Genomic DNA, 26864 nt, shown 5'->3' with positions numbered 1-26864 from the left:
GATATCCGTCTCACAAAATACGACCCGTGAAATCGTCTCACAAAAATTTTTGTCTATTAAATATTGTTGGCTAGTTCAATGGATCGCGTGGTAAACTCATTTATTAACCATTTACTAAAACATAGGCATAGCTGTCATAATAAATAATCACATCAATAGACAACTTTTTTTCCTTGTCAAGAATTACATGTTTCATGCCACCGTATATGATATTGGTTGTGTTAGTTCAAAGAAATTTGAGGTTTAAGTAGATTTTGCAAATACTTTAAAAAAAAAAAAACTAACACTATTTTAATTTGTAAAATAACGATTCATAAAATAATAATATAAATCCGGAACTAAAATTGGATTTATGACTTTGTGAATTACTCTTCTTCTCTCTGTACATTTAATTTCGACGACTATCATAGTCATTTCAGACTAACATCATTGTTAAATTTGTATAATTATACGACCAAAATTTTTTATCATGACGCGTGTATTTAATGACGTAATTTAAAAAAATAACAATGATATGCGTAATTTAATTACGTGGTTTTGACAATTCGAAATAACTAAAATTGATAATCAAGTTCCAATTGTGGTAGTTTTGATACCCAAGAAAAATCTATAACTTTTTTTTCATATGAAAAATCTATAACTTGATGAATCATGAAGCTTCGTCAACATCATTATTATCGTTCCATTCAAATCCATCGCTTTTACCATTGGCTATGCTTGGTAGATATGAATAAATATTAAATTATATTAAGATGAAAATTAGCCACTAATTAATAATGTTAGATACATTTAGGATATGTTTGATTGATATGATTAAATAAGGATAGATGAATAATCATATAATTATCTAATGTTTGGTTAAAATTTTAAGATATATTAATAATCATTTTGACTCGATTTAAGACCTAATTTTATGATTAATTATTTGATTATTAATCTAACAAATTAAGTGGGATAAGTTATCAACAAACCACAAATTACATTTTTATCCTCTTATCTCCTATAAAAATAAATATTTATTAAATTCTAATTTATTGTGTTTAATGATTAGTGTAATATTTTCAAATATATTTCTAATAAATATATTTAAATTAATTTTAATAAACATAAATTATAATTATAAATATTTAATTAGATATTTAATTATTTTAAGAATATTTATAATTATTTTAAGAAAAAACAATAATATTTTAATTATTACTAAAACTTTATTTAACATAAACATTCAAAATATTGTTGCTATTTTAATTATTAAAGTAAATGTATATTTACAAATTTATTTAATTATCTATCCAATTATTTTAAGAATATATATTTAATTAGCATTTGAGGCATTTTGGTCATTACAATAAAATTTACAAAATTAATCCATCATTTTAAAATCATACCAAACACCATATTATTTATCACACCATACTATTAATACATATATCTCATTTTTTAATCACTCTAATTATTAATCATTTACTTATCCTATCACACGTACCAAACGGAGCCTTAATATATGATTTGAATGAGATAATTAATGTATTTGAAAATAATAAATTAAATTATCTCATGTCAAGATTGTTATTTTGACTTTTATTTTTATTGTTTGGCGTCTGAAGAACAGTCAAACTGGAAGAACAGAAGAAAGCATAAAAATCTATTAGTGCAATTCAACAACTTTATTTTTAAAAAAACCAAATAAAAATAAAATAAAATACGGATTTATTTTAGACTCTACTTGGACTTCATATGTTTATTACACAATCAGAAGAAAGCGTAAAAATCCAGGCCAAACTTATTACAAGGAAATGTATTTTTGGAAATCTTGTGTGTATATATTGACTGACTGACTTCTATTTGGTGTATTGTGCGTAGGCAAGCGCCAAAATGATCAGAGACACCAATATCTGCAAAATCTTGGCCGCAGACGAGGAATTCTCGCTCGATTCGTCTGCAGACAATGGAGGAAGGTACTGGGGTTTCTTCACAGGCACGGTGGACATATCTATTTGCCCGATTACGTAGTTTTTCATCAAATCCTTGGCATAGTCACCGTGCCCCGTGTCTTCGTAGTCACTGGTGGCATCTTTTCCTGAGAACAGACCACAAAAGAAATTAAGATTTTCTTTGATCAAAAGACTCCATTTCATGATTTTTCTTACAAAATTATTACCAGTAGATGATATCATAACTTCTTCGCCTCCGGGGTGTTCTAATATGAAGGGGCTCACATCATACACCTGACAATATGATTCTTAATCTAGTTAAAGAAAACTGGGAATTGGAGAACATTTGAAGGACAATTAATTTGTACCAAGAAAAAATTGATTGCATTGCATTGTCAATTTAAGCTGTTCGAAGTTCCAACCACTTAATAATTACTTATGAAGAACAAAAAAAAACATAAAAATTCAACAGGCGGATAACAAAGTTTGAATCAGATGAAGCAATTAACTATGCAGAAAACCAGAGAAAGTCCAAACTAAACGAGATCCTGATCGTGGCAAGCAAGCGAGCAAAGGGGGAGAGGAGAAGAGAGCCAGACCTTCCCGTGGACAATAAGCCAGCAATCCTCCAACTTGTTGTGCTTCTCTACCTGGTCGAACGTGTAAGTTTTCAGATTCGCAGCCATATTTTCACCACACCTAGCTGTAGCTGCGCAAAAGATCCACCAATCGTCAAATAAACGTAAAAGATTACACAAATTCTTTACACTCATGCGTAGGCTTTACAACGATCTCCGTGTGAACAATTGAAGCAATTATATTACAAAGAAAATAACTTACGAAGAGAGAGAGAGGCAGAGCTCAAGGGGAATTTGCCACCAGACACCTTTTAGACTTTTGAATGCTGCAAATTCATCGAGACATATATATATAGTAAGGACTCGATGACATCTCTGCCCACCAAAATTTTTTTTAAACGAAATTTTTCAAATTATCGTTTCACCAATAAATTTAACGAAATGGAACTCCAACCTATCTGTCTATGAAAAAGTATAAAAAAATATTATTATTTATTCTTTTCATTCTAAATATAAAACATATCAATTCCGTCTATTATTTATTTCATAGGTTAAAAACGACTTCTCTAATCAGCACATTCGCAAATCGATATGCAAAAACAAAACGATAAAATGATACATTTCTAACAAAGATTTTACAATATTCTACAAGTATACTTAAACTTAAGGAAACTCGACTCATGATTATTCAATACTTCAATTATCATGAGTGCGTCAGATTCAACTATATTCGGAGTGAATAGGCTATGAAATTACCATGTATTGAGAGAATTAATGCTTTTTTAAAACTTAAATTTAAATGTGATAGATTTTATTTACTTCTTTCTTAAATTAAAAGATAAAACAAAAAAACCATAATATTTGGCATCTTAAACTCCAGCATTCACTAATATCAAGATTTTTGTAAGAAACGAAATAATTTCCATCCAAATGTATTGTTTTGTGTATTGTAAAAATGGAAGATATCTTTATCTTTTTCTAAAATAAAATTTGTAGAGTCCGTTAACATTTAAAATCTAGAGTAGGTCTCTTGTGAGACGGTATCACAATTCTTTATCTGTGATACGGGTCAATCCTACTGATATTCACAATAAAAAGTAATACTCTTAGCATAAAAAGTAATTTTTTTTCATCGATGACCCAAATAAAAGATACGTCTCACAAAATACGACCCATGAGACCGTCTTACACAAGTTTTTGCCTAAAATCTAACATACACCATAGCTTGTTCTTGTGATTTGAAAAAATAAATAAAGATTGGCTATTTTTTTGTTTCAAGAAACGAATGAAATTTTTCATTAGACGAGCAAATCCGATCCAAATGGTGCCTGATGAGTGAGCAGTAGTTCGGCGGCAAACAACAAGTTGTGTTGGTAAGAAGCATGAAACGAAGCACGCTAACCCAAATAGCTATGAATTATAACACCAGATGGCGTGCAAAACGCTAAATATTTCAAAATTAATATGATTATAATATACTAAATTTAAAAATAATAGGTCGTATGACGCAACTGAAATTAATATATGATTTAATTAGCTCAAAAAAATGTATAGAAAAATAATAATAACAAATATAGGTCAAAATTTAGGAAAAGAACGTAAATTATAGTCATAGATGTCCGACTAGTCTAGTTCTGTGTTCCAAAAACTATTACACCAGCAAAAGATCCCCGGGCGTTCTATTTCCAATTTGTCAACTTTAAATCATCAACTGATGCAATCCGCGCAAAATGGATGAATCGGGTCGGGTACTCAGCCGGATTTGCAATCAAGTTATTAAAAGAAAATATGAGTTGGACGTGTGGATTGAACTTCCTTCCTGAGAGATCCGAGATGTCTGCGAACAAGAAAGTAACCACGTGAATGGGCGCCGGAGGGGTGTCCGGCGTGACCACTCCGATGCTTAAGTCATCAAGGTACTCAAGCAATAAAACCAATGTAGCCAAGTGATGGCTGTGAGATTGGTGCGGAGAATGAGAATAAATGAGCAATAAATGATAGTATTCAATATCTGAATAGAATATAAATGCAAGTAAAGAACCTGATATTTATAGTAGAGGATGTAATGATGACCTCGTTCTTCGTATGTGAGTATTAATTATAGTAGGGTGGCTGATTATACCCTATTGTTCTGACATGTCAAATGACATAGTAGTCACGTCCAGCATACTTGATTTTACCAACCACTTGCATTGATGTCAGAGATAGGTCGACTACATACATTCTGTTTATCGACGGCATTAAATGCGTCCCTCATATCGAGGTGGCCGAGTATAATGTTTCTCGGATAATTATATAAGAGCTCGGGCATTCCACGTCTCGGGGAAGTCATGTCCCGGGTGATCCAATGGCCCGGCCTATTGACTGACTGCCCACTTCATGATTTCTCTAAGTTGTATTCTCCTCGTCCCGGGCAGTTCTATGACTCGGGGCGCTAATCCAGATTGTCATGCTGCCGGCCCGAAAGCATTCCATCCTGGCCCGAGAACCATCCATGGGTATGCTCCATGGCCCGGGTAATCCCAGGACCTATCCATGACCCGGGACATCCCGGGGTATCATCACTCCCTCCTTAATTAGTCGAGCTAGAGTCCACTCGCTGTCCCGATTGGTCTCGTGTGCCCGGTCAGGAGAATCGCCTTGTCGCTTGGTCTTTTCCGGGCCGGTTGTAGTATGACACGTGGACATTGCTGACGTAAGCCCTAAACTTCAAAATTATCCGAAAAGTTTCGTATTCCCTAGGATGATCGTTATGATATTTTGATATCTGTGCACGTCTTTTCAGCTACATGGTACAACTTCCAATACCCATCTTGACCGTTCATGCATTCAAAGATCAACAGCTGTGATCCACCCCTTCCTCCTATATATAGCAAGCCACCTATTTTTCAATCGCATTAGCAAATTATTATCCAAGAAGTTTTAATGGCATGTTCAAGTAGTTCGAAGACTCCTGATATGGCGGAGGAATTCATGCACACAGCTTCTGAAAAACGAAAAGCTAAAATGGAAGATGAAGTCTTCCAAAAAATCCTTTGCTATGCAGTTTCTCTATGAATGTGGAGAAATTACCACTCCTCGACTGGTGGCAAAGTTGGAGAAATATCGGGAGCACCTGTACGTTGCCGAGACAGTGAACCTCTTTGAAGGTGACTATGTCAACCAGCTGATGCTTTACAAGGAGAGAAAGATCTTGACGACCATCACTGACTCTGATAGCTTCCTCAAGGCGTCTACTAGGGAAGTAAGAAAATGGATGACCATGTGGATGTTTTTTGTAGAAGAAGAGTATTTCAATGTACTCCGCAAAAATGCTCTTAAATAAATAAAATGATTATCTAGTTTTATCTTTGTTCTTTACTTTGCTACGAGGATTAAATTTAGTCCGTTGATGCATATATCCTGAATTGAATAACCGACAAAGCCGACTGACTTCAGTCGAAGATAAATAACGAATAAACGACAAACCGAAATACTGGGACCTCTTATATCCTGGGCTTAGAATAAGTTGCCGGGGCTTCATATCATCCGGGCTTAGAATAAGGTGCCGGGGCTTCATATCTCCTGGGCTCGGAATAAGATGCCGGGGCTTCATATCACCCGGGCTTAGAATAAGGTGCCGGGGCTTCATATCGCCCGGGATTAGATTTTTCGTCGGTTAGGGTTCTTGGCTAGTCCACGGGGTGTCATTATGGCGCATGCTTTTAGCATTTATATTACCGAAAGTCGTTTCATATTCCGAGAACTCGATAAGTTTGACACATTGATATTCGTGTACGTCCTTTCATCTGTTCGGCTCAATTTCCAAAATTAATCATGAATGTTCACGTGTTCATAGATCAACGGTTGTGATTAGCTCCCCCCTCCTGAGTAAATGAGAAGGCATTTTGATTGGTTTGAGACCTTTCGACTTCCTCGATATTAAATGTTACCTGTCTATAAATAAGATGATAGAAATGAAATGTGAATATCATTCCAATATGTCGAGTTCAAGTGATTCCACTGCTTGCAGTAGTACGCACGTTCAAGTAACAAGCGAAATACGTCCTCATCTGAAGGATCTGAAGAGGACTATTGAAGAGTACATCTGGGTAAAGGTCATGTCTACCTGGTACAAGATTCAAGATCTCAACAACACGCACCAAAATGGTTTGGCTTTTAATCGTGCACAAAGAGCAGTAGCGAGGAAATATAAGCGAGAGTTTGAAGTAGATCGAGTTGCAGATCTTGCTACCGATCAAGTTCTGCTGCATGCGATGCTGTGGAAGGAATGACATCAGCTGAACAAGATCTTAACTGTTGAGTCCTTTACCAATCTTCGGATTCATGAATTGATCGATTGGATAACTGTGTGGCAAGACTCTGTATCTTCGATAATGGATGTCATAACATGGCATCAAATATTTTTTTAATAAAATTTTTAATTGACGTACGTTGTTTCTTTAATCTTCTGCAAACAAATCAGTGTAAACTGAATAATATATAACCGATAAGTAAAACTGACATGCCAGGACCTAATGCCTCCTGAGCTTAAAATAAAGTGCCGGGGCCTCGTATCTCCCGGGCTTATAGATATGATGCCGGGCTCTCACACCACCCGGTTTGTAGATAAAATGCTGGGCTCTCATACCACCCGGTCTTGTAGATAAGATGTCGGGCTCTCACACCAGTATTTTGTCGTTTGGTTTTCCTGGGCAATTAATGCGATGTTATAATGACGCGTATCCTACTGAAAAGTTGTCAGAATCTGTACGTATTCCGAGCAGATGAATGATCATGACGCCTTGATTTACGCGCCCGTCTTTTCAAATATCCCGCCTAATCATGTCGCTCAATTTCCGAGGCTGATCTTGTCCGTCCGATTCATTTTAGATCAACGGTGCGGATCACTTATCTCCTCTATATATAGATACTCCATAGTTTTTTTCAAAATCACCTTCAAAATCAACAAAGCGGCCAAATTCTTGCAAATTTTTTCTTCGAGCTCCCCGTCGCACAAACTTACTCCGGCGATCTTTGCTACCAGTTCTCTTCCACCGTCTTTACCTTGTAAGTGCTTCTTCCTTCCTCTACTTCCTTAACCATGTCAAACTCCACCTCCTCTACTTCTGGTAGAAATGCCAGGGGTTGGTCAGAAGATAATTCCCCGACTCCTTCCGAGCAATCTGCTCATATCCCTATAGGAATACCTATTTCCCGCTCCCGACCCCTCCAAAAACCCAAAGCTTCTTCTTCTCGACCCTCCGGCACCCAGGGCAAGGGGAAGGACAAGGTAACAGGGCCCTTGTGGTTTTCTACTGTGACCTCTACCCTTCGTCCGGGTAGCATAAAAGAAATTAGGTCTTTGGGGTCTATTCCTTCCACTTATGAAATAAAAATACCCGGGCCAAGTGATTACCCTGACACCCCTCCCCTTGGTTTTCAGACTTTTTTCCTGGAACAACTTAAAAGTGGACTCCGATTTCCCATCCACCACTTTTTTGAAAGCACCGCCCGGTTCTATGGGCTTTCCATTAATCATCTTCACCCCAATGCCTTTAGGATAATGGCAGCCACTTTTGTTTTGTTCCGTATGAAGAACATTCCTATCAATTCTTCCATTTTTCATTATTTTTACTCATGCCGATTTAATGACGGGGTTTTTTCTTTCATGGCCCGGATGCATTATCGGTTTTTGACTGACATCCCTTCTTCTCTGAAGGGGTGGAAGACAAAATTCTTCTTTTTGCAACTTCCCACTCTTCCGGCCTGTGCCACAGGCTTTCTACCCTCAATGTCTCCTTAACCTGAACTCCCCTCTGACTTCAAACTTCTTCCTTCCTTCACTCATGCCCGGGATGCCTCGAAAAGCAATCCTACCTGTCCTCGGTGCTGTTCGGGGGGGGGGGGGGGGGGGGGGAGGGGGCAATCTGGTTCATTATGGGATCGGGTCCCGGCCTGAATACCCTGTGGACCAGATGATAGATGAGTTTGATCGACCCGGGTCGCCGGCTGGTACATTACTTTCCTTGTTCTATTTACCTTTTGTATGTTTTAATTCTTTGTGCTGTAGCCGAAGAAATGATTAAGACAAATCTTCAGGAGGCCGCTGCCAAAAGGAAAGCCGAGCAGAAGAAAGCCCGGGCGGAGAAAATAGCTCGGGAGGCTCGGGAACAAACAGAGCGCAGGGCCCGGGAAGAAGCCGAGGCTCAGGCGGCGACTGAGGCCAGGGAAGCCGAGGAACGCCGGATTGATTTTGAGGCGACGGCTCGGGAGGAGACCACCTCTCATGCTGCTGAGGAGGACCCGGCTCCTCTTAACCATAGGAAGAGGAAGGTCGTCGCGGAGCCGGCTGCGGAGACTGAGACGGTGGTGGTGGATGACGAGGCCGAGGAGATCGGGAAGGATTGGTTCTTCTGCCGGTCTTCCTGGGGGAAGGCCATGAATCCTCCCCAACATCTTTGGGATGATATCAGCTCGGATCTTGTCAAAATGATCCGGAGCCTTCTGCGCCCTGATGAGGTGGCACACCTCCAGGGAGTCCATCCCAATATGCTGCTCTGCGAAGGAGTGACTCGAACCTTCTCTGTAGTTCATAGAATTACAGTTTTTTCCCTTTTATTTTGCCTTTTCTGACCTTTTTTATGTTTTCAGGGCTTGCAGATGCTCATGCATTCCTACGAGCGAGTGGCCCAAGCGGCAAAGAGGGCCAATGCGCAGGCCACCTCTGCCCGTGAGATGCATGCCAAACTTCAAGAGGAGGTGGGCCGCTTGAATGAGCTTCATGAGCACGTTCTGGCCCGGGAGAGGGCTGTTTGGCAGCAACAAATGGACTTGACCCGGGCAGAACTAGCTGAGGCCCGGGCAGAGGCGCATGCGGCCAGAGAAGAAGCAGAGTCCTCCCGGGTCCGAGCCGAGGACTTCCAGGCTGCTGTGACCCTCATAAAGAATGCCCAGGCCGAGCAAATGTCAAATTTTTTGAGGTCCCCGGAGTTTAAGAAGATGGTGGCTGATAAAGCTTTTCCATACTTCAAACAGGGCTTCAACAAGTGCCTGGAGCAGTTTGAAGAGGCAGGTTTGGTCCCAGCCGACCAGGAGGACTTCCCAGATCTGGAGAAAGCGGCTGTATCCCTACCGGATGATGAAGAAATAAACAAGAAGCCAGACGGGCAAAATCCTTAGTTTTGTCTTGTTTTTTCTCTTTTTTTTTTCGGACTTCCGGGCACCTTGTAAATTTTTCCCGTATTAATGAAAATATTTTGCCTTATCTTCCTTGCCTTTGGTATCTGTTAAAATATTTGCCAAGTGTCATAGAACCTCTACTCCTGATACCCTTGTAGATTTTAATCAAACTTTATCAAGCACTTTGAAGTGTGAGGCTTGATCCATTAAACAATTGTTTTTAATAAATAGTTAAGATGCGAATCTCTCGATTTAATATAAGACCGGGGTGCGGATCCTTGGGTCAAGGTAGGGGTCCTTGGACAGTAGATAACCAGGGTGCATGTCCCTGGGCCAGGATACGGGTCCCTGGACTTAGTAGAGGACCGGGGTGCGGGTCCCCGGGCCAAGGTACGAGTCCTTGGACTTTGTAGGTAACCAAGGTACGGGTTCCTGGGCCAGGGTACGGGTCCCTGGACTTAGTAGATGACCGGGGTGCGGGTCCCTGGGCCAGGGTACGGGTCCTTGGACTTCGTAGGTAACCAGGGTACGGGTCCCTGGGCCAGGGTACGGGTCCCTGGACTTAGGATATAACCGGGGTACGGGTCCTCCGGGCCAGGGTACGGGTCCCTGGACTTCGTAGGTAACCAGGGTACGGATCCCTGGGCCAGGGTACGGGTCCCTGGACTTAGGATATAACCGGGGTACAGGTCCTCCGGGCCAGGGTACGGGTCCCTGGACTTAGTAGATGACCAGGGTGCGGGTCCCTAGGCCAGGGTGCGGGTCCCTGGACTTTAGTAGACATTTCCTGGGAACAATTTCTTTATTTGATGAAGAAACAAAAGATACACGCTTTTAAACATAATATTTCTTTAAATGAAAAGCATTCCATTGCCTCTTAAGAACATGTCCTTGAGAATTTTCGAGATAATAAGCTGCACCCGAGTTGACTCTTCGAGCTATTTTGAAGGGTCCTTCCCACTTTGCTTCCAATTTCCCTGCATCACCCACTGGTTTGACCTTCTTCATGACCAGGTCCCCTACTTGAAAATCTCATGATCGAACATGCTCGTTGTAAGATTTCATCACCCGGCTACGATAAGCTTCCATTCGAATGGCTGCCCGATCTCTTCTTTCTTCAACTAAATCAAGTTCAATGGCCCGGGACTGATCATTGTTGCTTGGATATGATTCTATCCGGGTAGAAGGTTGCCCAATCTCCACATGTAAGATTGCTTCTGAACCATAAACTAGGCTGTAGGGAGTTTCCCGAGTAGACGATCGTGGTGTAGTCCGATAGGCCCATAATACACTCGGTAGTTCTTCAACCCAATCTTTACCCTTTCCATGGAGCCGAGCTTTTAATGCTTGCACAATGATCCTATTAGTCACCTCAGTCTGGCCATTAGCTTGAGGGTATGCTACTGAGGTGAATGACTGAAGAATCTTCATTTCTTGACACGAGGAGGTAATTTTCTTTCCCTGTAATTGCCTTCCATTATCTGAAATTAATTTTCTCGGGATGCCATATCTGCAAACGATGTTTTTCCAAAGAAATTTCATGACTTCATCCTCAGTAATCTTGGCTAATGGCTAGGCCTCTACCCACTTGGAGAAATAATCCACACCCACAATAAGTAGCTTTTTCTGTGCCCGGGCTATGGGGAAGGGACCTACAATATCCAAGCCCCATTGGTCAAAAGGGCATGACGCGGAGATTGGTTGCATACTAGCAGCTGGGAGATGGTGGAAATTAGAATGGTGTTGACAACCTTGGCATTTTTGAACAAGTCGGGCAGCATCTTAATTCATTTGGGGCCACCAGAACCCGGCCAATATAACCTTCCGAGATAGAGCAGTCCCACCGAGGTGTTCACCACATCATCCTTCGTGTATTTTCAGGAGGACATACTCTATTTCATCTTCCGATAAACACTTGAGTAATGGGCCTTGATATGATCGCCTGTACAAAACATTATTCAAAAAGACGAACCTGGGCGTTTTTTTTATTTTTGCAGCCTGGACTCGATCTTCTGGGAGCTTGTTATGGACTATGTATTCAACGATATGAGTCATCCATGAGCTTTTCTGGACTGGGGGTATTTCTTCATCAATAGAGAGCACCAGCCGGGTAAATCAGATAACTTCCCGGGTGCTTATATCTGACATGGAAGTAGCCAATTTGGCTAAGGTATCAGCTTCCGCATTTTCCTCCCTAAAAATTTGGTCGATACTCCAGTCGGTTAGAGACGCTGCCCGGGCAATGATGAGCCCTAAATATTTGGGCATTTTTTCATTCTTGGCCTCATATGTTCCCTTTATCTGTTGTGTAACCAATTGGGAGTCAGAATAAATAATGACCCGGAAGCACCGACTTCCCGGGCAGCCTGCAATCTTGCCAAAACAGCCTCATACTCTGCTTCGTTATTGGTGACCCTAGAATCAATTCTCAAAGCCAGCTTGATTTTCTCTTCTGACGGAGAAATCAGGACCACTCCCACACCACATCCTGATAAATTTGATGCACCATCAACAAACACCCTCCAGACCTCTTCTTCTACTGGTTGAATCATTTCTATTAAAAAATCTGTCAATGCCTGGGCTTTTATAGCAGCTCAGGGTTTGTATTCAAGATCATACTCCCCGAGTTCCACAGTCCATTTAACCATTCTTCCGGAGACCTCGGCATGGGTCATGATCCTCCCGAGTGGGGAATTAGTGAGGACCACAATGGGATGTGAGAGAAAATAAGGTCTCAACTTCCGAGCAGTCATTACCAGGGCTAATGCTATTTTTTCCAACTCACTGTATTTTAATTCTACTCCTCGAAGGGCGTGACTGACATAATATTTCGGTTTCTGATCGGCACCTTCTTCCCGGACAAATACAGAGCTAACAGCAAATTCAGTGGCGGAGAGGTAGACCCATAATTTTTCCCCGGGATCGGGCTTGGCCAGAATAGGCAATTCAGCCAGATGCTTTTTTAAGTCTTGAAAAGCCTGTTCACATTTGTCGTCCCAGCCAAATTTTTGCGCTTTTATCAATACTTGAAAGAATGGATAACTTCGGTGAGCGGATCGGGAAATGAAACGTGACAGGGCAGCAATTCTCCTGGTTAATTTTTGCACATCTCGCACAGATTGGGGAGAAGGCATGTCCATTATTGCTTTGATTTTTTCGGGGTTGACTTCGATTCCCCTGTCAGTTACCAAAAAACCCAAAAATTTACCACTTCTGACCCCAAACACACATTTGCCCCGGTTGAGCTTTATTCCGTACTGTTTCAAAGTGGTGAAAGTTTCAGCTAGATCATCAATAAAGTGGGAGACTTCCCGGGTCTTGATTAGAATGTCATCCACATACACCTCAATATTCCGACCTATTTGCTTTTGGAAGACAATATTCATCAGGCGTTGGTATGTAGCCCCTGCATTCTTCAATCCAAAAGGCATAACAACGTAGCAGAAGGTGCCCCCGGAGGTGATAAAACTGGCTTTATCTTGATCTTCCAGAGCTAAGGGGATTTGGTGATACCCCTGATATGCATTCAGAAAGCTTAATAACTCGTATCCAGAAGTGGAATCTACCGGCTGATCAATCCGGGGGAGTGGATAGCAGTCTTTGGGGCAGGATTTATTCAGGTCCCTGAAATCAACACACATTCTCCACTTCCCAGTGGATTTTGGGACGAAGACCACATTTGATAGCCATGTAGGGAATTGGACTTCCCTGATATGCTCGGCCTTTAGCAATTCTCCCACTTACTCTTCAATTACTTTATCTTTTTCAGGGCCGAAATGCCTTTTCTTTTGCTTCACGGGCCGGGATCCTAGGAGGATATTCAATTTATGTTCGGCCACTTGGGGCAAGATCCCGGCTAGTTCCTGTTGAGACCAGGCGAAAACACTAATGTTAGTTTTTAAATATTGCAAGAGATTTACCCGGGTGGACGTGCTGATCTCTCGGGCCACCCGGACGTGCTTTCCTAGCTCAATTTCCACTACTTCCTGCTCTTCTTCAGCGACAAAATGCACATCTCTCTCCTTGGCCCCTTCCTCTAAACATTCCTTCTCCTTCCCTTCCCTCCTTGCCTTCTTCTGGTCTACCCGGACGATCTCCCCATAACAATGCAACATGGCCATGTTTTCGAAGCGAGCAAGGTGCTCCTCGAGATCAGAACTCCCATCATAGTCCTTTATTTTGGCTGACTTGAAGTGCCCGGGTAGTGGTTCCCGGACAATGGTATCAGAGAATGGGCAACCTTTGACAACTTGAGCATTGCTTTTAGAACCAACCTGTCCCTCCAATACTTTTACTTTCTTCCTCAAATTCTCTAATTCTTCCGCAACAGTGGGAGATTTAGAACCTACACTTGACTTCCTCTCCTCATCCCTTCTCTCTTCCTCCTGCGGCTGCTCATGTTGCTGCTCGGGATGACTGGAATGATGAGTGGTGGCCTTCTCTGCCATGGCTGTCTTAACAGCCTCAGTGATAATTTTATTCAACTCCTCAGAAGTTAAATGAATGGTAGGCTGGGGACCATTAGGTGGGAGGCCACCTGCACCGGAAAGACGAGTGTTGTTCTCTTCTTGAACTCGAGAAGTGTCCTGATTGGCTCTTCTAGTAGGTGCTATATCAACGCCTTAGAACTCACTTTCTCACAGACAGCGCCAATGATGCAACCCGGGCAAAATGGATGAATCGGGTCGGGTACTCAGCCGGATTTGCAATCAAGTTATTAAAAGAAAATATGAGTTGGACGTCTGGATTGAACTTCCTCCCTGAGAGATCCGAGATATCTGCGAACAAGAAAGTAACCACGTGAATGGGCGCCGGAGGGGTGTCCGGCGTGACCACTCCGATGCTTAAGTCATCAAGGTACTCAAGCAATAAAACCAATGTACCCAAGTGATGGCTGTGAGATTGGTGCGAAGAATGAGAATAAATGAGCAATAAATGAGAGTATTCAATATCTGAATAGAATATAAATGCAAGTAAAGAATCTGATATTTATATTAGAGGATGTAATGATGACCTCGTTCTTCGTGTGTGAGTATTAATTATAGTAGGGTGGCTGATTATACCCTATTGTTCTGACATGTCAAATCGCATAGTAGTCACGTCCAGCCTACTTGATTTTACCAACCACTTGCATTGATGTCAAAGATAGGTCGACTACATACATTCTGTTTATCGGCGGCATTAAATGCGTCCCTCATATCGAGGTGGCCGAGTATAATGTTTCTCGGATAATTATATAAGAGCTCGGGCATTCCACGTCTCGGGGAAGTCATGTCCCTGGTGATCCAATGGCCCGGCCTATTGACTGACTGCCCACTTCATGATTTCTCTAAGTTGTATTCTCCTCGTCCCGGGCAGTTCTATGACTCGGGACGTTAATCCAGATTGTCATGCTGCCGGCCCGAAAGCATTCCATCCTGGCCCGGGCACCATCCATGGGTATGCTCCATGGCCCGGGTAATCCCAGGGCCTATCCATGACCCGGGACATCCCGGGGTATCATCAACCTTTTCTTGTTGAAACCAATGTAATTTCAATTAAATAGTTTTTAAGTTATGGATGTCGTAAATTGACCGCATATTTTTAATTCTCACTGAGTATATATATAGATATGGAGTAAGTTTATTGTGAGACGGTCTCACGAATTTTTATCCGTGAGACGGGTCAACCATACCAATATTCAAAATAAAAATTAATACTCTTAGCATAAAAAGTAATATTTTTTCATGAATGACCCAAATAAAAGACACATATCACAAAATACGACCTGTGAGACCGTCTCATACAAGTTTTTGTCATAAATATGATATGATGTCATGTGTGGCTTTTGCTAAGCGTTTTATGGACGCTACAAGATTTACACATTAGTATTTTGTGAATGTCACATTCATTGTCTCGAGAAATATGCTCATTAAATGTTTGCAAGATATTCACGTGAACATTTTATAACACTAACAAAATCGTCCAATAAATCAAAATTATATATATGCTTGCAAGATATTCATGAAAATCTTATAACACTCAACAAAACCGTCCGATATATCAAAATTTTATATATATAAACACACGTAATCATACTTCACTATAATTTATTCACAATTTTTTACCAAGTAAATTAGAACCGAAAACCATGCTAACACTACATTTTACCACTGGCCTAGTTTTCATGTTCTCTTGTTTCTAAAATCAATTCATCTAGAAGGCAAAAAGCCCATGCAAATTGGAGGATTAATCTTGGCTAAAGCCAGAATAGATGAAGGAAGAATCCACAATCCATCCCCGCTAATCAAACCAGAAGCAACGGCAGGAACCATTGAATTAACCTTTCTCCGATTAACCTTACCCCAAACAAACACCACCAAGCTTCCCACACACATGTCGATGGCGAAATATGCCCCGACAAGGAACGGAACGGCCATAGCCATCGGGAGAGGCACCCATTTTCCGAACCTCTCAGGTGCGACGTCTCTCAAAAGATTAGCTAGAAACGCCAAAGAGAAGAACCCATAACACATCTGCAAGCAATGGTGTGGAAGTGCAGAGAACCCTTCCACGCCAAGAATTGCCATGTTTCGGTATATTATAGCGTAAGGGGCCTTGTACTCTCCGTCTGGATTTCCCACGTCGAATGCTTTGTATAAAATGAAGAACGTAAATGGGGCGACTATGCAACCAATTGCGGTGCCAATACCTTGGCTAATGAGCATTGATCGTGGGGAGGTTAATGTGAGATGCCCTGTTTTAAAATCATGCATCAAGTCCGATGATATTGAAACGATGGACTTTATAAGTCCACACCCGATCAGTCCAGCAACAACACCATTATTTTTCCCAGATAAAGCTGCTAACACGAAAAGGGCCACTTTTCCATAGTTATAGGCCATGTTCATATCTGTCAGACCAGCCCCATAAGCGTTACAGAAGCTTAGAGATGGTGCAAGAGCATAAGCAACAAGAACGTAATACCATTTGAGCTGAGGAAACATTAATGGGATCACAATTATGGAGATTACAGAGAAAACGATGTAACCCACACATGCCATCCACAGAGGAATGCCCTCTCTTGTGAATACTTCGTTCCGTTTACGAGTGTATACAGATTGATTCTTGTGGTCCGAAACTGTAGTAATGGACCAAAATTAAAATCAGATCATGGAGTGCTAAAACTAGACGACAGAATCTGACATTCCAAAATCACTTAGACCATTAACAATGAATATACAACTTGTTGAACTGTGCATTTTCTCTTTAAAAACCCGACATAAAAATCTTTATCTTTTATCATTGAGGGAGTGGATATAGACAAGTGGAATAAAGAAAGGGTTGTGACTAAAAGTTCTGATTCACCTGATTTAAGATGATCCACATTAAATGTAGTGTACATGCTCTTAGTTGTAATGAACAATGTCTTGATAAAATTGTAAAGACCGTCCCCAAGAATAAGGGAGATAGATATGAAAACCTGCAGATGAACATGAAACAATTATTTAAATTTTAATCAGAAGTGAGTGAAACCTGATAAATCAAATGAGTGCTTTACTTTGTAACCATTGAGACTCTTCATACTGCTTTCCTTGAGATTTTGAGGGAACCAATCTCCCTTCTTTTCACTGATCAACGGCCACATGACTCCCCAAGAAAGAACAGCTCCGAATAGCAAGGACAAATTTACTGTGTGGGAGCAAATCATTCCTGCTCCTACGTAAGTCATGCTGAAATCAAAGTAAAATCTGCAGAGTTCAAAATCTCAAATCAGTTGTGCTGGAAAATTTTCTTAAACTTTCAAAGAACAAAAGTCCAGTACACACGTTTCTTTCCAAGCTTCCAATCCTAATGTAGGGAAATTGATAAATCCACATTGTTCCCCACCGGCAAAAAACCACTGGAAAAAACTCCATATGAAACTAAGCGACAAGAACTTCATGAACCCACGAACCTGTTCCCTGATAAACGAAGAGTACAAAGTGATACACAAGTTAGTCCCGTTATAAGCTCGAAACAATATAGATTCGTTACAGCAAGAACAAGCACCCACTTCGCTTTCTCGTCTCCTTTTCTAGTGTGAAATCCATTGATGAGAACAGCAGTGGCAGTTCCACTTGGATAAGGTAAGTTATAATCTATAATCATTATCTGCGGAATGGCAACCAAAATGATGACCTTCAAAATCACAATTCATAGGAATTTCCCTAACGCAAAATAAGGGCGAACCGAGCGAACACACAAAAATTCAAGTTCCAAACCCAATAACGGAAAGGTACCTTTCTAAGAGGAACCAACGCTAAGAGCCCCACAAAGCTAACAACAAAAAGAAAGCCGATCATCCAATCGAGTCCGGGTTCTTTATAACTTCCCGGTGAATTCCCCTCTGTATCAACTCCCACCTGCTCATATGTCCTCTTATTTAATCCCAAAAGATAAGAACCAAAGCCACCTAATACAACACACCCAACCAAGAAATCAAACAAACGAACAAATCCTCGTATCTGACACATTCAAACATACAAGAAAGCGTTGTTGAAAACCTTAAATTTCCTAACCTCCAACAGCAATGCTATAGCAAGCAACAGCACACGTTTGAATAATAGTATTTTCTTGTTTAGTGAATGGATCTGCCCCAACATTGGCCTTCTGAAGAAGTTTTGTCCATGTCCTTACGAACACAAATGCAAGAAAAGCAGCTGATACGTTGAGATTTGGGACAAGCCCAGTTGTGAGATTGAGCTTCATTACTATGATACTATAAATGATTCCGATCATTAAACTCGCCACGATTCCTCGTATCGTAATCTGCTTAGTCCATGGGGGAATTCTCCTCACTTCATCCTCCTCGTTTCTTAGTTCCTCTACATCTTCCCCTTCAATTTCAATCATTCCTTCATTTTCATTGGTTCCCATTTCCAAAAACAACTTACCCCTGCTCATAGCAACAATAATCACGTCATTAATCCCACCATCAAGATTAGGCTTTTTGAGGGAAAAACAAGTAACTAATGCATAATATATATCAAACACAGCAATTGCCTCACCTTCTAAGAGATCAGAGAGTGAAATAATCCAGAGATACGATTTCCTGTATAATTGAACTGTTCAAAAGAAAATTTAAAGAAATCCCAGTTGATCTTTCTCAGGTTTCTTGGATAAGAAATCAAAGGCTATAACAACCAAGTATACAGTCAGAGAATAATGGACACCAAAATTGGACTTTCTCCAGTGGCATCATCAACTCCTCGAATTTAAAGAAGACAATTTGAAAAAACCCATGAAAAACTTGCAAAACTTTTCCGTCGTAGACAGGTCAGATAGTACAAAAAAATATGCGAAGCCTTATTATGTACAACAACAAGAAATTGGCGAATCCCAGATTCATTTTTGGTGATTCGTTGACAGGTGGTGGGTAATATGCGAAGCCTCCTCGTTGACTCTTTTTTTGTGTATGAAAACTCTGAACACAAACATGCACATTATTGTTGACTTTGATGCCCTCACTTTTTGCGCTGTCATTTCTAGTATTTAATGAAACTTGGTGCAAGTTATTGAGCACTTTTACTTGTTGTCGGGCGCCTAAAACATGGTTAATCGAACTCTGAAAACCTTTTCTTTTACCGGTTGGCGTTTTGGCGTCGAATTACTTACAATTCTGAAACTTAAATCTTGTTATAATTGAAGTTGAATCAAGAACTTTAGATATTTGGATTTAGCTTTGCAATAGTTTTACAAAAAAATGAAAAAATAATTTATATTAGGTTTTTTAATCGAAAAATAAATGAATATAATGTTTTATGTGATTTATTGTATTTTGTTTATACACTGTATTTGGTGCATTTAATTTTTAATAATTCATGTAAACGAGGTTTGTTCGAACAAACTATAATATGATTTATATCATTAACTGAAATCAGGGAGCATATGATACCCAAATTTGGAGAATGTCTACAATATGATAATTGTTTTTAGAGGAAAAAAACTAATGATTTTCTTTTATTTTTTGTTTATCTTAAAATTAAAATAAGTAATATATATTTTTCAAAAAATATTATGACAAAGGGTCCTCTCTCATGCTGATACCACCAATGCACGAGCATAAATAATAGAAAAGTTGTTTTAATTAAAAATATTTCTTTTTGAAAGAAGATATACTAACAAAGTAGAAAAATTATTTCTAAAATAATTAAAATTTCTAAAATTACCTTTTCAATTTCACCTTTAATTTCTTCTTAAAAATAAAAATAATAAATAATAACACATTCAAGTTTCCGATAGTTGAAATTAGTTATTTTTTCGGATTAGATGACCAAATAAGATATCGGTCTAACAACAAAATACGATCTCTTTCATCAATTTTTATTTTTTTTATATATATAAAAAATCATTTGGCTGGCTTTAGACTTCGAGTAATTTTCTCTCTCCAACTCATTTCTCATCGTCGATTGTTGTCAATCACCTGTGGATCTTCTTCAGAAACCTCCTATATATCCTGTAAGTTACTATGCATGGTTGATTTGGTTTTCAATCGAATATTTTGGCGAATGAATTTGAAATCGAAAGAATTGATCGTTTAGGGTTTTTTAAGTGTATAACTTTGCAATTTCTGTTACAATTTCACGTAAGACATTGCGTTTTCAGCTCATATACTGGCCTCAGTGTTTTGTTGGATTAGATCTTTCGTAATTGTTCATATGTAGTAATAATCGGAGCTTGTATGGTGGATGGAATATGTCGCAGGTGTTACGGACAGGTGTTTGGATTGCCTCAGCCGTCAGGGTTTAAATCTCAGCTATGGTTAATCTTCAAAACTTACTAGAATGATTTTTTGTGAGTTTTCTATTTTCACCTTGTTAATTGGTATTATATGTCCCCAGAATTACATAATTGGAGCTTTTAAGCCAGCATGCCACATTTCCGTCGTGTTTTCAGATGGGAAATCCCGAAAGCAGGTTTGTTTCTTCGATTGATCAAATTGTTGAACCTTTTTGTAATCCATTTGTGGGATTAACGCATCAATCCACTTAGATTGAATCACTGTGGAATGTCATTTTAGTTTTTTGTATTCACTAGTTCGTTCCGAAAAGTGGTCATTCTGTTCTGGACAACCCTGTACACGGGGATGCGTTTTTCACATTATTTCATGTTGATATTTTTAGCAGCAGATACTATAGTGTCCTGTCAATATGCTTGCTTCTTGTTTGTAATTTTAAAAATAATAATTTTGTACTTCCAAAGATACTGCATGTCTAGTTTTTATTGCTTATTGTCAACCTTGTATTTTCCCTCCATTTTATTTGCATAATAGGTCCCTTTGAAGAAAGAAAATGGTCAAACTATTATGGTACCTCTCTTTCAAAGTCAAGAGAACATCACTGGCCAGGTATTGTTTTGTTTATTCATTGATATTATTGCTATCATATATCTATAATTTTTTGTGAAGTTTTATGCACAGCAGACTGTCTAGCCAAGCATATCCATGCACTGTTCTGTAGGTTTCAGTTGAACCATTTTCGGGGAAGAAGGTAGAACACAATGGAATCAAAGTTGAGCTTCTTGGTCAGATAGGTATTTCTCTGCTCATATGTCGTGCATTGAATTCAGTAGCTATATAGTTGTTTTTGCTTCTATGATGTGCTTGGATTTTTGAGTTGTATTATGTAGTTACTTGAAACATACTTTAGAATTCATATGTACAGACATTATCAAAGCATATAGAAAGATGGAATTAAGCATGCGCTGATTCTTTCTGCATATTGAATATGATTCATCTTCATCCCTTTTTGTCTTGTTGCAGTTTCTAACCATTAATTTCCTTTGCAGAAATGTACTTCGACAAAGGGAACTTCTACGATTTCACGTCTTTGGGTAAGTACAAATAAGGCTGTGTGCTGCATTTCCAAGTTTTTTTATTTCTAACACCTTACAATTTTTGGTTTCACAACATACAATGATTTGTGATGATTGATTATTTATCTCTATTATTTTCTGTAAAAGCACATTCAGCTTCATGGCACAATTTCCCATTCTCGTAAGCAAGATTTTCCTGTTGACGATGGTTCTGATATTCCTTCTTCTTTTCCTCTAGTTCGTGAACTGGATGTTCCTGGAGAAATATATGAGCGGAAAACATTTCCTTTTGAATTTTCGACTGTAGAGATGCCAAATGAGACTTATAACGGGGTTAATGTGCGGCTTAGGTGAGTTACTAATTTCATATTAAATATTTCCTTATGGCATGTTGCTCAATCAATTGCATAACTCCAATAGTTTCTCTTTCTGTTGTGGGAAGCATAAAATGAGCTTTGGGTATTTGCAAAATGAGCTCTATTAAGTTCTGTTTCACTTAGTTTAATGGCAGTGAAACACTTATTTGTTCATCATGCAGTGAATATCCTTCAAAAAAGTTTACTGCTGGTGCGAAGTTCACAGAAGACCGTTACATTTCCACATGCGTGAACATTATCTTTTTTAGTGTATAACATGTTTTTCAGATATTAAATCGTAGCCTAACTTTAGGTACTTCTATGCCTTTAGGTATGTCCTCAAAGTGACGATAAGTCGGGGCTATGCTGGTAGCATTGTGGAATACCAGGACTTTGTGGTAATATAAAAATTATCTTGCTTAAAGAAGAAATATTAACACTGTCAATACTGAATTTTCTGATGTTGAAGGGAATTCATTGATGTCAACTTTTCTCTTGAATCTTGTTTATTATGTAATTTATAGAGATGCGATCCACGGTGTGACATAATTATCACGGTCGAGGCCATTGCCTGGTCATTTTGCGGTGACCTTGGTCTGTGAAGAAGTCGACGATTCAGAGACTCACAATTATATGAATATGTTTGTCTTCTCGACACCACCGACTTTATCCCAACTTGTCAATAAAATGGCAGTCTTGCTGCTTAAAAGACTGATTCTCACGCTCACACCTTTTTCAACTGTTAAATACTTTAAATTCTTTACTGCTTGTTGCTGCATGAAAAACTGATTCTCACTCAGTCACACCTCTTGCAACTGTTAGATGCTTTAAATTCTTCCCTGCTTGTAGCTATTATACCTTGAAGAAGCTTAAAATACATTTCGATTTTTGGTCTCTCATGCACTCTGGGCTTACTAGTAATTTGTTCAATTTTATACTCAGATTGAAGGAGCCATTATGGCAGGAATCAATCTTCAATTTTCATGTTTTTCTTCTGTGATCCACGTGTTGGACTTTCCTTTATTGTTAGCGTTCATAACTTCAATTGTTTGCCCCTTATAAGCTTTAACTGCTGAAATCTACCCAATCGCTTAATTTGGTATTTTGTTTTTCATGGATCAGGTTCGAAACTATAGCCCTCTCCCATCTATCAATAATAGTATCAAGGTATTGTTGTTTACAGTAATTTTTATTGAGGTTCTGAGGCATATACAATTTTGCAAATGAAACTATTTTGAAGATGTTTGAAACATATCTAGAGCTTATGTACCTGACTTCCTGGATTCTTGAACGACGCCATGTGATTTTTTATGCATCTATGCAAAGTATCACTAGAATATATTCTCTTAAGATGTGGTCTTCTATATGTAGATGGAAGTTGGAATCGAAGACTGTCTTCATATTGAGTTCGAGTACAATAAGAGCAAGTGAGTTACTAGTCACGTTGTGACCTTTAACTTCAATTACGTATCTCAATCTAAATTCACTTGTGAATTTTGGTACAAGTAGAATTGCGTTTGAATAATGTTTGTGGTTTGTTAATGGTATAGCGACCTTACCCGAGCTACTACTAAACATACTACTAAGCATGCATAATTAAACTTGATAACAAGAATTAAACAATGAAACCAAATAATTTAATTATTTTACAACCCAAAACAGAACAATAATGTCAATCTTAATCGTTAATACAACGAAATCGAAATCATAATCATGCACGAGATTACGAGACACCAAATAAAACTTCCACTGGATCTTCACCGAAAACCCAACTGCACTAGCCATTGTCCTGGCCGTCTGAACCGTCCAACCTAAGACATGCCTGGTGGAATGGGGTCCAAGATGAAAACTAGGGCGTGAGCGACAATCGCCCAATACGAGAATGTACGAGCATACAAAATGATATGATGCATGTGAAATGCAATATGCTCGGATATCAAGGATCAAGTCAAGAATCTAATGTTCAGTTTAGATGCGTTTGAGTATGTAGTTTTTGATCTGTCGTAGGCATGTTTTGGCTACCATACTCATCATCAAGACGTGGACTACAATGTCCAGGGTCTTTAGAGCCCGCGGGTCCCGTTGAACACTGTAGCTCTTGATACCCAACCGTCCACAATACAGAATAGAGCTGAGCTGCCCAAAAAAAACGAGATATATCTCAAAAGATATCAGGCCCAACATGATATGTCGTGCATAATATTTCAAAGCAATAAAACATGTATAATGCAACAGATAAATATGCAACATATAAATGTGTATACTACGATTGGATGTCTCAGTTAGTGCATCACGCACCTCACTAAATCAATCTGAAAGAAAGTTTACTCGTCTGAACCTTGACAAAACCAACATACTGATGACGTCTCGATCTTCGTGTCCCGATTCACCGATCCCTCATTGAGTCGACACTAAGTCCGAAGCTTCCTGACACTAAAGTTTCTAGAAAACCTAAGGTATATGACTAGAACTCGAGAATGATAAATTGAAGGGAAGCGGATTAGGAAACAAATGAAATTAACTTCCATTTATTGGCTGTATCTGGACTAGTTCAGAAGATTCGAACGCAATCTTCTCTGTCACGTGTAATAATCTCATTCGTCTAGTGGATTTCTCGTGACAAAATAATCTGAAGTAGATTGGGTGATCCATTTAATTTCGATGAATCCCAACACGTTGATACTTAATTAATCAATTTCTTAATAATATTTAATGAAAATCTTTAATCATGTCTACATTGATACTTCATTCAAATAAGGATTCAGGTCATTACAAATAGACTGTAACTTGGAATTTAAAATATCTAGGTACCATCTGAAAGACGTCATCATCGGGAAAATATACTTCCTTCTTGTAAGAATCAAGATAAAAAACATGGATCTTGAGATTAGACGCCGAGAATCAACAGGATCGGGGACAAACACTCATGTAGAAACAGAGACACTAGCCAAGTTTGAACTTATGGATGGTACCCCAGTCAGAGGTATATAAAGATTTCTTTTTATTTGCAATTCATGCTTATACACATTGGTTTATTAAGAGTAACCGCGCATGTACCTCCCTCTTTAGGTCCTCAAATTGGATAGCCTTTTGAAGTTCACAACCTGTAATGATTTTGCATTTTGACAAGTAAGATGATTTACATCTTGAACACTCTTTTGACAGGTGAATCGATTCCGGTAAGATTGTTCCTAAGCCCGTATGAGCTAACTCCTACATATCGAAACATCAACAACAAATTCAGCGTGAAGTACTATTTGAACCTTGTTCTTGTTGATGAAGAGGACCGTCGGTACTTCAAGCAACAAGAAATTACAGTGTACCGGCTCGAGAAATCATCTTGATTCAACTCATGAATGCATGGACACATATCGCCTCCTGGCATTTTATGTGATTTTACCATCTGAAGTTCGACTGTAAGACTAAGATCTCTCTCTTTTTTCTTTTTCTTTTTTTTTTAAATTTATAGAAAGAGGACACTTTTCACACTTTTCTTTCCATCAGTATTTGTTATAAATTGGTTTCATCTTTGCTGCAGAACACGTTCTTTGTATAGTTTGAACATTGTGTACATGTACCGGTGTAGCGACTTTTTTTAGGCCTTTGGCCTAAACCGGTCTGTCAGAAGGTGATGAATGAGTTGTATGCCAAATAATTTTGAAGTTCTTTTGAATATGCTTTTCTTTTATCTAGATGCGTGAAATACAATTTGAATCGATCTTCCAAGTCTTTTTTGTTTAGATGAATGAATATGGGCAACGATAGGTTCTTCATGTGGATAGACTTACCTGTCAATTTGATTATCAAATATATCCTCAGGTTTGTCCCTTACCAAACGTGCAAGGCACTCACTCGACATGAAGAGATCGAAACAATAATTTAGCACGTAATGGCTTATTTAGTTTTTTTTATAAATCTCAAGAATTTTCTAAAAGCAAGAAAATTGTTCGATCTTCATCGGAAAGGAGTAGTTCTACCACACTCGGTATCAGTAATAAAGATATATTTGATAAAAACAGAAAGAAAGAAAGAAAGTTTGGCAATTTGATGTGATGGAGCATTTATTTTGATCCAAAGCATTGAAAATTTAAGTTGGATGGCGTACCTTACTCTACTAAAGTTTAAAATTTGATCCATGTGCCACTTCCTCGCATATCCCTCTCAAAGTTCCCTAGTTAGTCACACCAATAATAATGAATTAAATTTGATAACTATCCTTCAATTTTGATCAACACCAACCTTTCTTTTGTGTGTGTGTCTATATATATAAGAGTATGTCTCTTGTACTACGATCTCACGAATCTTTATCTGTGAGACGGGTCAACCCTACCAATATTCACAATAAAAAGTGATATTTTTAACATTAAAAGTAATAATTTTTCATGGATGACCCAAATAAGAGATATGTCTAGCAAAATATGACCCGTGAGACCGTCTCTCACAAGTTTTAAAGAAAGGTTGGTGTTGATCAAAATTGAAGGATAGTTATCAATATACGTACACGATAAAGGTTGGTGTTGATTATATATATATATATATATATATATATATATATATATATATTACAACTTGCGGACAAGTAAATGTCATTGCATTTGAGTTGATAAAAAAATTATAAATAAAACTTAAATCGTTGCTCCAAAAAAACTTAACAAATTCGATTATATTTAATGTAAACAGGTATACCCCATGCCCACCCTTAACACACGATCGGTTGTGGCCATCAAATCAAGAAACGAATCGAATTTTAAAATGATCTGATTTTATAGTTACCAAAGTTATAGTTCACACGTGAAACTTTGAAAAACAAATTTGATGAGCCAAATGTAGCAAATTATGGGCATAAGTTCTTAGGATTTAGGTCTCCAAACATGTCATGCTACATCTTCCTATGTCAAATCCCATGTGACATTTGCTAAGCCAATTATATGAAAATCAACCCTCGCTCATTTTCCGAACATAACTAACAAGAATCGGCTGATAATTTTTAATTTTTTTTA

General features: G+C 38.8%; 4 protein-coding genes across 9 annotated transcripts in view; 1 reads left to right on the top strand and 3 right to left on the bottom strand.

Moving 5' to 3' along the window:
• LOC142548723 (ubiquitin-ribosomal protein eL40 fusion protein) overlaps positions 1-26864 on the bottom strand; it is a 43188-nt gene that overhangs the window by 3014 nt on the left and 13310 nt on the right. The gene's annotated exons all lie outside the window — the stretch shown is intronic.
• On the bottom strand, positions 1691-2895 carry LOC142548721 (cytochrome b5-like). 4 transcript variants are annotated; one of them, XM_075657213.1, is made up of 4 exons: positions 2775-2895; positions 2534-2643; positions 2162-2228; positions 1691-2080 (listed from the first exon to the last, which is right to left on the bottom strand). In XM_075657213.1, the coding sequence occupies exons 2-4, from the start codon at positions 2618-2620 to the stop codon at positions 1842-1844; spliced, it is 393 nt and encodes a 130-aa protein (XP_075513328.1). In that variant the 5' UTR covers positions 2621-2643; positions 2775-2895; the 3' UTR covers positions 1691-1841. The 4 variants fall into 4 exon arrangements, with proteins under 4 accessions (XP_075513328.1, XP_075513329.1, XP_075513330.1 ...); XM_075657214.1 differs by having other exon boundaries at positions 2771-2863; XM_075657215.1 differs by having other exon boundaries at positions 2534-2637; positions 2775-2833.
• On the bottom strand, positions 15711-19262 carry LOC142548720 (metal-nicotianamine transporter YSL3-like). 3 transcript variants are annotated; one of them, XM_075657211.1, is made up of 8 exons: positions 18703-19262; positions 18214-18593; positions 17935-18107; positions 17709-17806; positions 17482-17616; positions 17214-17385; positions 17021-17135; positions 15711-16793 (listed from the first exon to the last, which is right to left on the bottom strand). In XM_075657211.1, the coding sequence occupies exons 2-8, from the start codon at positions 18569-18571 to the stop codon at positions 15865-15867; spliced, it is 1980 nt and encodes a 659-aa protein (XP_075513326.1). In that variant the 5' UTR covers positions 18572-18593; positions 18703-19262; the 3' UTR covers positions 15711-15864. The 3 variants fall into 3 exon arrangements, with proteins under 3 accessions (XP_075513326.1, XP_075513327.1, XP_075513325.1); XM_075657210.1 differs by having other exon boundaries at positions 15715-16793; positions 17214-17403; positions 18703-19257; XM_075657212.1 differs by lacking the exon at positions 17021-17135 and having other exon boundaries at positions 15712-16793; positions 17189-17403; positions 18703-19260.
• On the top strand, positions 20018-25537 carry LOC142548708 (vacuolar protein sorting-associated protein 26B). The gene is made up of 12 exons (XM_075657194.1): positions 20018-20152; positions 20399-20455; positions 20536-20610; positions 20967-21041; positions 21154-21226; positions 21482-21526; positions 21747-21858; positions 22196-22262; positions 22987-23031; positions 23236-23291; positions 24672-24847; positions 25030-25537. The coding sequence occupies exons 2-12, from the start codon at positions 20453-20455 to the stop codon at positions 25206-25208; spliced, it is 906 nt and encodes a 301-aa protein (XP_075513309.1). The 5' UTR covers positions 20018-20152; positions 20399-20452; the 3' UTR covers positions 25209-25537.

This window comes from Primulina tabacum, chromosome 6 (genome assembly GCF_025594145.1).
Source record: "Primulina tabacum isolate GXHZ01 chromosome 6, ASM2559414v2, whole genome shotgun sequence".
NCBI lineage: Eukaryota > Viridiplantae > Streptophyta > Magnoliopsida > Lamiales > Gesneriaceae > Primulina > Primulina tabacum.
Note: the sequence above shows the minus strand (reverse complement) of the source record. Positions and strands in the feature narration are given on the sequence as shown.

Coding starts and splice junctions, on each gene's coding strand:
- LOC142548721 (XM_075657213.1), bottom strand. CDS start 2,620: ATGGCTGCGAATCTGAAAACTTACACGTTCGACCAGGTAGAGAAGCAC. Junction 2,229..2,533: donor GGCTTATTGTCCACGGGAAG/GTCTGGCTCTCT, acceptor TCATATTGTCAG/GTGTATGATGTGAGCCCCTT. Junction 2,081..2,161: donor AGTTATGATATCATCTACTG/GTAATAATTTTG, acceptor GTCTGTTCTCAG/GAAAAGATGCCACCAGTGAC.
- LOC142548720 (XM_075657210.1), bottom strand. CDS start 18,571: ATGGGAACCAATGAAAATGAAGGAATGATTGAAATTGAAGGGGAAGAT. Junction 17,617..17,708: donor AAAGGAGACGAGAAAGCGAA/GTGGGTGCTTGT, acceptor TTCGTTTATCAG/GGAACAGGTTCGTGGGTTCA. Junction 16,794..17,020: donor TGTGGATCATCTTAAATCAG/GTGAATCAGAAC, acceptor CCATTACTACAG/TTTCGGACCACAAGAATCAA.
- LOC142548708 (XM_075657194.1), top strand. Junction 21,859..22,195: donor GGGGTTAATGTGCGGCTTAG/GTGAGTTACTAA, acceptor CTATGCCTTTAG/GTATGTCCTCAAAGTGACGA. Junction 23,292..24,671: donor TTCGAGTACAATAAGAGCAA/GTGAGTTACTAG, acceptor TAAAATATCTAG/GTACCATCTGAAAGACGTCA.